Source organism: Magallana gigas, chromosome 2 (assembly GCF_963853765.1).
Source record: "Magallana gigas chromosome 2, xbMagGiga1.1, whole genome shotgun sequence".
In the NCBI taxonomy this organism is placed as follows: domain Eukaryota; kingdom Metazoa; phylum Mollusca; class Bivalvia; order Ostreida; family Ostreidae; genus Magallana; species Magallana gigas.
Genome location: NC_088854.1, coordinates 2,731,638 through 2,744,666, shown reverse-complemented (window position 1 = coordinate 2,744,666; position 13,029 = coordinate 2,731,638). Strand labels below are relative to the sequence as shown.

General features: G+C 36.2%; 3 protein-coding genes across 3 annotated transcripts; 1 reads left to right on the top strand and 2 right to left on the bottom strand.

Moving 5' to 3' along the window:
• Nucleotides 1-1,314: 1,314 nt before the first annotated feature.
• Nucleotides 1,315-7,216, bottom strand: LOC105334939 (uncharacterized). The gene is made up of 2 exons (XM_011438564.4): nucleotides 7,101-7,216; nucleotides 1,315-4,407 (listed from the first exon to the last, which is right to left on the bottom strand). The coding sequence occupies exon 2, from the start codon at nucleotides 4,394-4,396 to the stop codon at nucleotides 1,664-1,666; it is 2,733 nt and encodes a 910-aa protein (XP_011436866.3). The 5' UTR covers nucleotides 4,397-4,407; nucleotides 7,101-7,216; the 3' UTR covers nucleotides 1,315-1,663.
• An 838-nt stretch (nucleotides 7,217-8,054) lies between these two features.
• LOC105334938 (Kv channel-interacting protein 4) lies at nucleotides 8,055-10,572 on the bottom strand. Its single transcript, XM_011438563.4, has 6 exons — nucleotides 10,475-10,572; nucleotides 10,314-10,371; nucleotides 10,088-10,203; nucleotides 9,511-9,675; nucleotides 9,277-9,323; nucleotides 8,055-8,199 (listed from the first exon to the last, which is right to left on the bottom strand). The coding sequence occupies exons 2-6, from the start codon at nucleotides 10,358-10,360 to the stop codon at nucleotides 8,128-8,130; spliced, it is 447 nt and encodes a 148-aa protein (XP_011436865.3). The 5' UTR covers nucleotides 10,361-10,371; nucleotides 10,475-10,572; the 3' UTR covers nucleotides 8,055-8,127.
• A 907-nt stretch (nucleotides 10,573-11,479) lies between these two features.
• On the top strand, nucleotides 11,480-12,915 carry LOC105334936 (uncharacterized). Its single transcript, XM_011438562.4, has 3 exons — nucleotides 11,480-12,229; nucleotides 12,351-12,432; nucleotides 12,552-12,915. The coding sequence occupies exons 1-3, from the start codon at nucleotides 11,605-11,607 to the stop codon at nucleotides 12,799-12,801; spliced, it is 957 nt and encodes a 318-aa protein (XP_011436864.3). The 5' UTR covers nucleotides 11,480-11,604; the 3' UTR covers nucleotides 12,802-12,915.
• The last annotated feature ends 114 nt before the right edge of the window (nucleotides 12,916-13,029 follow it).

Here is a 13,029-nt window from a genome sequence, read left to right as displayed (position 1 = left end):
TTAGTTGCTTACAACCCTATTCACATGTCATATTAAAGCTATCGGAACGTACATAAACATTTTTTACTTGACTTTAAATGATTCTAAATAGATAAAAATTAACTATAAATATTGACATTCTCGAAAGAGTACTGAATTTCCTATTTTATAGCATGACGACTACAATTATGCAAAGCATGTATTTAATTAAGATCTCATGCTCCTAAGTCATTGACACTGAGTACAGCTTATCCTAGTGTTGCTTCGGTTAAAGACCTTGTCTTCAATCTCAAGTCTGTGTTAGACTTTGTCCTCGACCTCTGCCGGGCTTTTTGTAAGGTTTGTTTCATAACAAATTTAGTTTATGTTTAGTGTTTCATTAATAAATACACACAACTTCTTCAATCTCAGGTTTATACAAATTTTCTTCTTAACGAATTTGTCTTCAGTTTCTAGTTTATGACCCTGTTTCATCAACAACTTGAGTTGGTCATCCCAGCTGCTTTCTTATAAAACGCGGAACACCACTTAAAAAGATCAGATTTATGTAGGGTGCATGTGAAACATTTTACTACATACCATTCTTCAATCTAAGATCTGTGTACGATCAGTTTCATCAATAAATTGGTCCTTTGTTTCGGTCCATTTAAACTTTCTTTGTATTCTCTTTTGAGAAGTGGACAGGCATAGCCTGGATGTAGGCCATGCTTGTCCACTTCTCAAAAGAGAATAACATTCTTAGGCGATTCATGCGGGATTATGATTGTGGCGATATTGCCTGTAAACGGGTTATGTATATTTTTTTCTAAAATTTCGCTATTTTCATATTCCTTAGAATCACCAAAGAAAGCATTTTATTGTTTATAGATACATCTTTCTTCTAACAAATTCATTTATTGATTGTAAAATGTAAGTAAACCTCACTAAACTGCTTTTAATGTACATTATTACGTTAGCTAAAAGAAACAGCCAAATCGCCTCATTGAAATTTTGAGTCCAATATCATCGTGATTATTTCGTACAGACCGTGATTTTTATCAGTTTCGACCAATCGATAAATGGGGCGTGTATATTTCAGTATTGTCAGGTTGTGCAGGGCTATGAACTGCAATTAATTTCTTTACGAAAAAGAGGGAATCATTCTTGGTGGATATCAATATATAAGTATATATAGGCATCTCATTTATCAAGACATTGGTTCTAATTCATAGAATTGAAATTCAGATGTCTTATAGACATACAGATAGCGGATCAAGTCCTCGTCTCAGAATTATAACAGGTATATGCTAACACTGATCCTAAGATTTTGCAATAAATAGTCACGCAGAAAAAATGAAGTTTTTTCATCGTTCATTGAGTTTTATTCAAATATCTAACACATCAATTGGAAACACCAAGAATTAACAGAAGTAATAATCTAATAGCACACACTGCATTACTGCTCGCAATGAAACGGAACAAACATAATCACAACTGTGGTTACGCGAATCAAATAAAAAAAAGTCTTATTCACAAAAACTCTATATCATTTCAAGAATGTAGCTGGTAATCTACATATTCAAAATCTGTACGTATACACAAAACCTTTTGCATAATCTAGAGACCCATTTCTTAATGATCATCGTAATTTTGAATTGTGAACTTTTATATACGGACATCAGGGGTATTATTACCCTATCTTCATTCAAATAATCATACTGTCGGGTATACGTAAACCTTTTTCTTCAATGGTGGAATCCAGCAACACAGGTCGGAATTCTGGCTTAGAAACGTTTCTCATAAACATATACTGAGGTTGGCCATCTTTTCCCGCCATTTTCTTCCTTTCATCCTCCTCATCCACATCTATTACTTCCTGTGTAAAATATGTCCTTCCGCTGGGCTTCGGAGCCCCACGGCCCTTCGTCCTCTTGCGAGCGTCAAACTCCTCCCTCACAATGTTCACTGACTTTCTTTTGCTGCCGGTTTTTGGTGGACGCGGTTCGCCATCATGCTTTGTTGGTGCAGACACATGTTTGACGTCGGGATCAAGGAAACGGGGATCGGGTTTTGGCGCCACAGCATAAAATGGAACAACGTTCTTATTTCTAGCAGTACGTGGGGAAGTATTGGGACCACTAGCTGGCTTGTTCGGATCAATGCAATTGGACGTTTCATTTTTGTGATTAGTCTTGTTGGAATTAAGAATAGGGGGTACTGATTTCTTTAACAATCCTGAGGTTGTTTCTTTGGGCGCGTCTTCACTTTGAAAAAGATCTGTCTTGGTATTTAATATCTGAAAAATAGATTCTTGAAACTTGGGTCCACTTTGGTTTGTGTTTTCATTCACGGCATCTTGAATAGACGCTATCTTGACGGTTTGTGGCACCACCTGTGTCTGCGCTGGTCTAATAATCCGCACCCTAGAGTTCTGAATTTGTTTCTTCACAAGATCACTGGTATTCACGGCATCGCGTGTTGGATTTCTCTGGACCGACAGAGTTTGTTGAACAGGGACATTTGCATTCGTTTGTAAAACGACAGGTGTTCGATTATTGGTTTTTGAAACGTTCTGATTAACGATTGGGACCAAGGAACCATTCGGAAACTGAAGGAATTGCGAAGAACCGGAAATAACGGCGCCATTAATGGGAGAGGGAGGAGGAGGAGGGGCTGTTTGAACATACTGAACAGGGTTGACTGTCGGCGGAACGTTGGTGGATAGAACACTGTTTGTGATAGGTAGACCGGACTGTGCAGAAAACGAGACGGTGGTCACTCCGCCATTTTCACTCTTTATTGTTGTTGTGGACGGTTGGTTGGTGCCGCCGAGGATGGCAGAATCATTGATAATAGGGACTAGCTGACCGTCAGCGAGCCGGAGATAGGACGTATTGCTGATTGGTTTGGTATTTACAGTTGGTGTAACTGGGTTTGGAGCGGGCAGAACAGAATACATTTGCTGCTGGGCAAGAGGTAATATATTTGGTGACTGAACAGACGATGGTACAGCGTTAGGAGTGGAAATAATATTTGCCTGTTTACCATTTTGTTGACATAATAATGTTGTATTTGGAATGCTAGTCTGTGGCATAAATACGATTGGGTTTGTTATACCTTGTTGTCCCACAATTCCTGGCGCGAAGTTGCAGACTTGGGGCATTATTGTCGGAGTTACGAGATTTGGAGCAGTGGGAGCAAGATATGTTATCCCAGGCTGAACCATTGGGGATATGAACGGGTCGGCAGTGCCCGGATTAAGCGAATATATTGTGGGTACGTTTACAACATTGGCTGCGGCACTTGTTTGGACAACAGGAGAACTAACATTGGCACTCAGTTGCTTGACTGTCTCTATTGGAAGAAGTACCATTTGTCCGTTCATCAGCTGCAATATACACATCCCATCCTTGGATGGCGCTAAAGGCGGCGGCGCAGGGGGGACGACTGACTGGTCAACAGTTTTAACTACAGAACTAGTTCCTGATGGTAACAGTTTAGACATATCAACATTCACTACTCCTGAGGCGTGTTCAGCAGAGCGAGCGCTCGCAAGCGATGGCAAAATTTCCCTATGCCCACGAACCTTCTCGCTAGCGCTCGCAGGCATCCGCACTGCTGAACACGTTTGGGGTAAAATTGGACGATTTTCTCTCTGTTTTGATAAATTAGATGAAGCAGTTGGGGTGGTTGGTGTTTGCACCTTGGTGACAGGGTTCAGCGTATGGTTTGTCGAAGACATTCTTGGTTGCACAACAGCAGTCTTTGATTTTAATTGTTGTGACGGGTCTATTGAGTCAATCTGTCTTAGTTTCGTTTCAGCGGGTTTTGGTCTAGGTTGTGTTGGCGCGTCTTGAGACAATTTTTCTGCTGAATCTTTGATGACAAAGTCTCTGTTAACACCTCGTCGTTTGTTCTCTCTGAATTTATAAACGGCGTCCTTATAACCAGGCTCCACTGGTTCTACTTTGACCTTCACTGTTCTTTGTTCATTGGGATCCCATTTACATGTATTTATTTGTCTGCCCTTTGATAGAAGCTGAGAGAGAGAGTTCTTGTCCGCTGAAATGATGTCCGTTTGGTTGGGTTGGGGTGACGGAGGTTCTTTTTTTATCATAGTTTCGTATCCTTTTATGTCAGGAGGGGAATTTTCTTCCCTGGCTGTTTTTGACAAATGACAGCTATCAATAATTTTGGAGTTTTTAGAGACGCGCCGTTTAAGGCATTTTTTCATACATACAGCCCATTGCTTCTCTAGTTCTTGGAACGACTTTGCTTTCAGCGATGTGTCTAAATTTAAAAGCAGCACACTGCACGGCGTACACGCTTCCTTTGCCCAAGACTTGTTTTTACGCTGGGTGCTGTTCCATAGTTTCTTCGCAAGTGCAGGAAATTTGACTACAATCCTGCCATCCTTGTTTCGACCGTGTTCATTCATTTGTCTTTCACCTGAAAGTACACAATTCATCCATTATCAAAATGTACTCTATGGTAAGATCAATTATAACTAGAAATCATTAAGATGATGACCATCTTAAAGGGCCTCACTCAAATAATGAACAAGAGGACGAAAAGCATTTCGGAGATGTTTGCCTTGACCTTGACCTATAACTACAGAGCTGGCATAGAACTTTTAATCCAATCTCATTACCCATAACTTACATGTATTTTTTTGTTCAATCTGAGCAAGATAAAGCAATTGGGTAAAATCTATGGTCTAGAAATGGATTATAAAGATATCGGGGGAGAATAGAAATGCTCCGGACTAGAGATCTCGGACGGACAGAAGCTTGGTAGCCGGCAGAACGGGTTCCTATATTGTGCGGCGTGGTGTCTACTGTGTGCTCGAATGATTTTCAGGCACCTCTTTCACAAATTGGGCCATTTCAGGTCGTGAAAATCTGCGTTTGCGATCCGAATAACTATTCTGTAATGTATATTTTATACCATCAATGTTTACGCTGATTTGCGAATGTGCGCGGGAAAAGTGTTTTGAATTAACCAACACAAATAATAAAATTTCAAGTAATATACATGTGCACGCTCTAGATCGAAGAAAAAGACTGAATTTGCTCCGTTTATGAGTTTATGAACAACGGCCAAATTTTTTTTATCATTAACTTTGAAAACAGGGCTGATTTTGCTGTTCACTGTACCCATTCTTATTTATCATTTGCGTTCATGTCTCGGAATGCGTTACCAGCAAGCGGTCCAAATTTTTGGCATCGACATCTCTTGTTTACATATTGAACAAGATATCTCAAACTAGTGCGCTTACTGTCCGCACTGGGCAGTAAAAAATTAATTGGATATTATTTCAATACTTTTAAATACACTTTAATCAAAGTATTTTGTAGAGAGTATATAACTTATGTACCTTCTGAATTAACACTTGACATTGACTATCTTTAAGAACACTCGTTAAGTGCGGCATTATTAATTTACATCTACTTTTTTTTTTCTCACGCACATGTTGGATTATTTAACATTAAAATGTTTTCTTTGGCGATTCATGCGGTAAATAACGGTAACGATATGGTACAACAAATAAAAATGTGTATTTACATCTTTCAATTATATAATACTAGTAAATGAATTCAACGTAAAGAGTAAATAAATATAACTAAATTATTGTAAATGTACATCAGTACGCAAAAAAAAAAAAAAAAAAAAAAAATTCAAGTCGTCTTCAAGCCAATCTAGGGAATTGAAGTCTGACATCACCATGATTATTCCGCGCAGTCTATGATGTTTCTTAGGTTGCTGAGGGATCAACAGATCGATAAATTTCAGTAGATTTCAGAACTGTCAGTTTCTACAGAGCTATTAATCTCAAACGGTTTTTTGCGATATAGAGGATAAAATACTCGCTAGATGTAATTATACATATTTACATTCTATACTATGTTTTCCCATTGAATTCCGCCTCCAACTGCAACAACCTAATCACTGAGTATCTTTACATGTAAATTACACAACTAGTTATAACATTGGTTTCTATTTTAATGGTTAAAAAATGTATCATAGTTGTTGTAAAAGCACCATGTTTTATAATTATTCAACAATAAAGTTGAATTTATTGTTAAAAATTTCAAGATTATTTTTCATGGAATATATGCGATAATCTGTCTAAACAGTTGTTCTTGCTGTTACTAATATTGCTCCCTCCGTCATTTGCGATTTTATACCGATTTATTTAATACAATAAATGTCAATGATTTATATAGTTTATCGACAAGGGAATGTAAATTAAAGCATTAAATGATTTATTTTTGACGTTGTTAACGCTAACACGCGTTATTGACTTTCTATGCTCATTTGACGGCAGTCTGCGACGTCAAAAAATAAACATTCAGTGCTGTAATGCAATAATGCTATAATGCAAAGGAATATCTACTATTTGTATGTATATCTAAAGCAGGGGTGAAAAGGAACGGTAAGATTTTAACCAATCAAACGTCGATATGCAAATAAATTCGGAACTCGGATTCATCTTTATTTTATAATATAACGTGATGATGCAATATCCAATCAATCAATCAATCACTTCATATATAATCAACCAACAACAAAAAGTCTAACTTGAATTTTTTGTCTGATATTACTCCTGGGAATCATCTAAGTTGTGAATATAATTATACTTTATATAAACATACATGTAGTAATTTATATATCGAAGGAAAACAGATTATATCAACCATTAAATATTTTAGTAAAAAAAACCAAAAGTGATTGCTGCCACACTACTACTTTTTGTCACAGCGATGCAAAACAATCGAGTTTAGGTTAATGTTTTTTGCTCGGTGTTGAAAGTTAAGGAAGAGATATGCGATCGAAATATAATCAGATTTTATAATTGTGTTTACAGTCTACCACAGATTTTCAGTCGTTAAAAGTTTACACAACACGCACTTCACTCATCGGATACAAATTAGCATATCATTGGACACGCCCCCTTTCAGGCCGCTGACATAAACACGCCAGTAATGGCGGACTATAAACACGCCACACAAATACACCTCTGGGTGGACTACTGCGGCCGATTCTAGTCGTTATTTAATTCATCAAAATGACAAATTCAAGTAAAACAGAAGTATGATTAAATATGTTACAATGTAATAAATCAAAATGGCGTAACTAACCTTCGTACACAGGTTATTTATCCTGATGTAACTGTCGTGGCAATGTAGGTCAGGTCTTACTGTTGAACAGAACGGATCAATTGGTGAGTGACGCATTGTAACCACGCCTTCTCGGGAGATAACGCATTTAGATTGATTGAATTGTAAGAACTCCTTTTATTGGATAGAATTGTCACGTGCCCAAACAAACCCGCGAATTTTATAACATTCAAATATGTTTAAGATTGCTTTTCCAAGTATTTGATAAACAAAACAAATGAAATACGGTTTGAAAAGACATTATATGTTAACAATTTATTTATTTCTTTATAAATTTTCACCAATAAGAGTATAAAATCGATATTTCAGACTTTTCGTTTCGGTTTCTGGATATCAAATATAATTATTTATACGTGTACAACGATTATAATTTCCATTATATAATATCAGACACGTGAAATAAATATTTAAAAAAAAAAGTTGTAATCATTTTGTTGGATTGTTTTTAAGATTTATTCATTTATAAATTTTGTGCATTTCTAAATAATTTTGTGTACATGTTGGTTTTGTTTTGATAGTTTAATTGTTATTGATTATTTTTTTATTTGTTTTGTTAGGGTAATTTTTTTTTGCATTATTGGCAACGTTTTTGCTATTTATTCACACTGTCAATGTTGTAAAATGTAATACCTTATTAAATACACTTAGTAGAGATTACTTACAAGAAATAGTGTATTTTGTAGAGTTCTGTTTTTTCTGTCAAATGCGACAATCGCGACACACTGGCCAGATTCGTGAAGTCACTGCATGAGTTGACAATCCAAAGTATAGTATATTCAGTCTGCACTATTGAAAGCAAATTAATAATCTTACATGCAATCAGATTTTAAGAGAGCCCTACAATGATTTCAAACTGTCTATGCATGCAGTGATGTACCTTTTTTTAAACATTTAAAAACAAAACAAGACAGTGCGGGTTTATTAGAGTTTATTTGACGTGTCCCATCTATCGGCGGAGGTCCCTGACAGCTCTCTGGGACTGACTGATCTATCGGCGGAGGTTCCTGGCAGCTCTCTGGGACTGACTGATCTTTCCGTTGACACGACAGTTGTTTTCCAGCTGTAAACAAAAACAAAAAAAGCATGTAACTAATGCTTACTTGAAATTAAACGTCTATGTTTGCTTACAGTGTGGTACACATGGCAAAATGCACTGTTTCTTGCTTAAAATACATTCTTGAGAGAATATAGCTAGTGAATATTTTAAGACAAAATCTATAAGAAGAATTAACTACATGTATAATTTTAATGACATTCTATGAAGTGAAATTCAAGCGGGACATTCTGTGCTGTGTTTCTATCAATTTAAAATTTTATTAATTGCGCTTTCATTGATTTCATAAGTTGCACTTCTTACATCCCTTGAACGATCTTAATACGCATTCAAAGTATTTTTTTATACATGTACCTGCAAGAAACTTTTATTTGTGTAAATAATTTCAATCATTGGTCGTTTCAACACGCTGACGATATAAGTTACTGCCAACACAAGCCACAGAGAAACAAAACAGATATTGTATCAGTAACATCACACTACGGATATCAGAAAAATAACACTAGGGTATCAGGATGATCACACTACAGATACCAAATTAATATCTCATACTACTAATATATGGACATAAGAATTATTAGCTAAGGATATTATGGGGATGACCATAGGAATATCAGTAAGATTACATTTGAGATATCACAAGACTGCATGCCCTTGGGATTTTAAAATATCCGACTGTGAATAGCATAAGTTAATGATCACACTTGAGGCATCATAAAGATTCCACTACAGATATCTGTGAGAATACATTAGGTAAAGCAGAACTATCCAACTATAGGGATATTTGACAGATCACACAGGAATATCTGAAATATTACACGTAGGAATATCACAATAGGGATATCAAGAAGACCACACCAGGGGTATCTAAAAGATCACACAAGGAATATCTGAAATACTACATATACATTGTATCATGTATCTGAACTAATACACTAGGAATATCAAATTGGGTATATCAAAAAGATCACATTAGGGATATCTAAAACGTCACACTAGGAATATCCCAATGATCATATTAGGGGTTTCAGAAAGATTTTGTACAACAGGATACCCAAAGACTCGAACAAAATGTTCACTCACCTGAATAATAAAATTTGTGAATTCATCCTCGCTCACGATTCCATTGGCTGCAAGAATTTACAAAACCATAGTTAATAAGTCTGATCGTAACATTTTGTATTTGTGTCTATAACATATACAAGCTTAAGTATATTAGAAGTACATGTAATTATATATACAATCGTTTAATGATATAATCGTCGCCACTGGAATACTGTGTATATGATTCTATAATTAACGCTGTATATAGCTGACCGTTTTTGTCCATGTCGCTATAGATAGTTTTAATGTGGTTCTCTTTGATGAGGTTCACGTGGTCCACATCGAGGGCGTCAAAGAAATTCTTGCCACACTGCCAGAGTGTGGGGGCGGCGGCCACCAGACCAAAGTAGAACTCTTTCTCCGTCACCAAGCCATCTCCTGAATCAAACGGTCGATACACGGGGTGTAATACAGTCGGTATACAAGTCCTTTTCATTGAAGCAATTTTTATCATGATAGATCATTAATGATTTAAATATTCTTCTGTCTGTATAATCCATATTCTTTAAATTTCCTGTAAATTGAAACTCTTTTTTTGGATCAAAACAGAAGAGTTTATGCTGGTAAAATGTATTATCAAATATATTGAAATAATCTTCTCTGGTCAATTTACATTAAAAGCTGAAAACGCACATCCGTTGGCAGTCTACGCAATGAAATCAATGATATATTCGATAGGCAATTCGCTCGAAGTTTGTAATCTATTTGATATATGAAAATTTTGGCACGTTGTCTATATTTACACTCCTGAAGTATGTAACGTAGAAAAAAGTCAGACGAGAATCCCTACCGTTGCCGTCCATCGCTTTTAAAACCGCCTCAGCCTCCGTCATTGATAAAAATCCATTCAAATCAATGTCCATTTGGTTAAACAAGTTGTGTAGAAGAGTGGAGCCGTCATTCTGACTATGGAAGACAATTATCATCAGGTCAAGTACAGCATGGACACGATTTGAGCATCAAATTAATTTTAAAAATAAAGAAAGAGAAAGGCATTTCTTTTAAACAGTCCTTACCACATCACACCTCCGACCAAAAAGGCAAAAACGACAAACTTGTTCATGATGATATCCCCTACAAGAGTAAATAGGCCTAATAAGTTCCGTAAAACCTGGACGGGATTTGATAGTTATTGGGGTGGTTAATTTGGTTTTAATGTAGATATAAGTGTACTTACTGCTAGCGATGAGACCGACTGAGTACGTACCAGCGCTGTCTTATCTTAGAAAGGCCTCGCCCCCTGACCCCAAGCACATGAAGTCGGGTCATCCTTTCGCAATAGCCGTAAGAACAAAGGCAGATATTTTTCTCTTATCGAAAGAAAAAGTTCAAGAACTCGAACAAACGTATGTTAAAGTACAATTATTCTTTGCAATTTTAAGTGTGAAAATATAGTGACCAACTTTTGTGAATGAATATCACGTGATATAATAAAAGTGCAAAATTTTGAAGGATCATTGGTATGGTATATGTGTCTATTGTGGAATTAAATATAGACAGAAAGCAATGATGTGGGCTACAATGAATACTAGTTCGCAATTTATAACTTCTTAGCCCAGTATTATTACAGGACAGCTTGAAATATAAAAGTAGATAAGAAAACATCATATCAAATGTTACCTTCGTTTGAAATTTTCAAGGGTCAGTGGTTGACTTAAAAAAATTAATTTTTTTAATGAAAAATCAAATTAGAAAGCAAAATGTAAATTGATATTCCCAATATGTTCCGAACTGATAAACATGCAAATTTATAGCAAATGTTTTTATTTTAATCGATTGTGTGTCGTTGTTTAATTGTAAAGAAGAACAATGAACTAATTTTTTATAGGTTATTATTTTATATGCCAATGAATATTATTCTTTAAATCATTTTTAAAAAGAATTCTCTTCCTTACCCATTCGTTTGTTATGAAAACACGCTGCAAAGATTCATAAACTTTAGTTGATCTAATTTACCACTAATGAATGTGTATTAATCAATTTAAAAAAATAAATAGTTAAATTCATTTTCTTAGGAACTGCTCACCTAGCAAAATAATTCTAACAAAGATTAACTGTAGGTCTGAAGCCCCCGGTCTGAAAAGATTTGGATCCGATGGACAGGGCTAAAGGCACTCGATATACCTCGGTCGACTCCGTACCTCATGAGGGAATCATCCGAGGATTGCCGAATGCAAAAGAACTGATGATGTCATAATGAATGTGACGTATCATTTTATCAACTGAATAGATTTTGTAGTGACCGAATCATAGCCTAATGTAAAGCCACTCTACCACAGTATAAGGTTTGTAGGGGAGCGTGGAATTATGAAAACGAACGGCTATAGCAGAAGCATCACTCCATCAGATTCGCCATTGTCTACCGCGTCAATGACACCTGGCAGCGTTTTCTGCCATGGGTCATCTTTTGGATGTCTGTCCATAACGCCATTAGAAGCAACAGACCAAAGTTTTAGTTATGTATCAACTCCTCTCCATTCACCGAGACCCGAAACCCCGAGACCTCAATCAAATACAGCCAGGAAGCTCAATTATTCACCAACTTCATCTATTGGTACTGTTCCAGAGGATTGTATAAAAACTCCATCACAGGGAAATTCTCTTGTATCAAACAATAAAAGCTCTGTGACTGAAGGCATTGAAGAGCCTTCCTCTTCGCAATCTCTCCTAATTAAAAATAGCACACACATAGGGCCATCAGGATCTACTGAAAATGATCTGGAAATTATTGGATATAAAATCCCAGTTCCATCCCCGGCAGATTCAAATGGAAGTGAGACATGGTACCCTGACCTTGCAAGCTCCATTCTAAACATAGAACAAGGGGAAGGCCATCATGGCTGCCAATCCTCTGATTGTGGACTGCAACCAATACCTGTTGATCATGTGACCCTTAGAGTCGATCCAATGATGTGTCAAAATGTTGTAGATGGTCAGTAATATTAAAAAAAAAAACTATTCAAAATATAAAATTGTCAGTAATGTTACACTTCTGAATTATTTAGAAATATTTTAACCAGACATTTTATCTTGCAATATTGTCTTTGCTCCAGTTTTGAAAGTTAAACAGCAAAAATCAATGCAGCTATTGAATAAAGAAAGAAGAAAAATCCTGGAATCTGGCAGTGAACAGTTGTAAGTACATAAACAGATTCCAATAGTCAGTTTACTCTCTACCTTCTCTAAGCTCAGTCATGAATAGTATTCCAAGCTACATCAGCTCCTCTATACAATTATTTTTTACTTTTGTTCAGTTGTGAACCAATCATTAAAGACAAAAAGACCAAGAGGAAATATAAGGCAGATAAGCGGGCCAAAAAAGACGTGGTGGAGCTCCCACCTGTACTTCATCAGAGGAAAAAATTCTTTGTCCTGGAAGGAAAAAAGCCACACAAACTGGGCACTGTTCCCAAAATCTCTCCAAAGGATGAAGAATTTCTCTCCAAGATGGAGTTTCAACTAGGAATGAAAAGCAAGTTACCCTCTATCAGCCCTGATATTTGAAATTCAGTGTATCAGTAGGACTTACTAGAATAGAGAAAGAAGCTTCTTGATTTCATACATGCAGTGATAGTATTGTCTATGCTATGTACATCTTTGAAGGATTTTTCAGCAAAAGGATTATGCAAAAACAAGACTGCAGAGCAGTTTTATTTTTTTCTCCAAAAAACTACACCAGATAATTTTTCTGAGGTGTTTGACACACCTGCTACCTGTGTTAAAGAATAAACT

Bases quoted from the DNA above. Each gene is read 5' to 3' on its own strand.
- LOC105334939 (XM_011438564.4), bottom strand. From the start codon at position 4,396: ATGAATGAACACGGTCGAAACAAGGATGGCAGGATTGTAGTCAAATTT.
- LOC105334938 (XM_011438563.4), bottom strand. From the start codon at position 10,360: ATGAACAAGTTTGTCGTTTTTGCCTTTTTGGTCGGAGGTGTGATGTG. The intron at 10,204-10,313 runs GTAAGGACTGTT...TGTCTTCCATAG, and splicing joins TTGGTCGGAGGTGTGATGTG to TCAGAATGACGGCTCCACTC. The intron at 8,200-9,276 runs GTGAGTGAACAT...TTTTGTTTACAG, and splicing joins TCACAAATTTTATTATTCAG to CTGGAAAACAACTGTCGTGT.
- LOC105334936 (XM_011438562.4), top strand. From the start codon at position 11,605: ATGAAAACGAACGGCTATAGCAGAAGCATCACTCCATCAGATTCGCCA. The intron at 12,230-12,350 runs GTCAGTAATATT...TCTTTGCTCCAG, and splicing joins GTGTCAAAATGTTGTAGATG to TTTTGAAAGTTAAACAGCAA. The intron at 12,433-12,551 runs GTAAGTACATAA...ACTTTTGTTCAG, and splicing joins GAATCTGGCAGTGAACAGTT to TTGTGAACCAATCATTAAAG.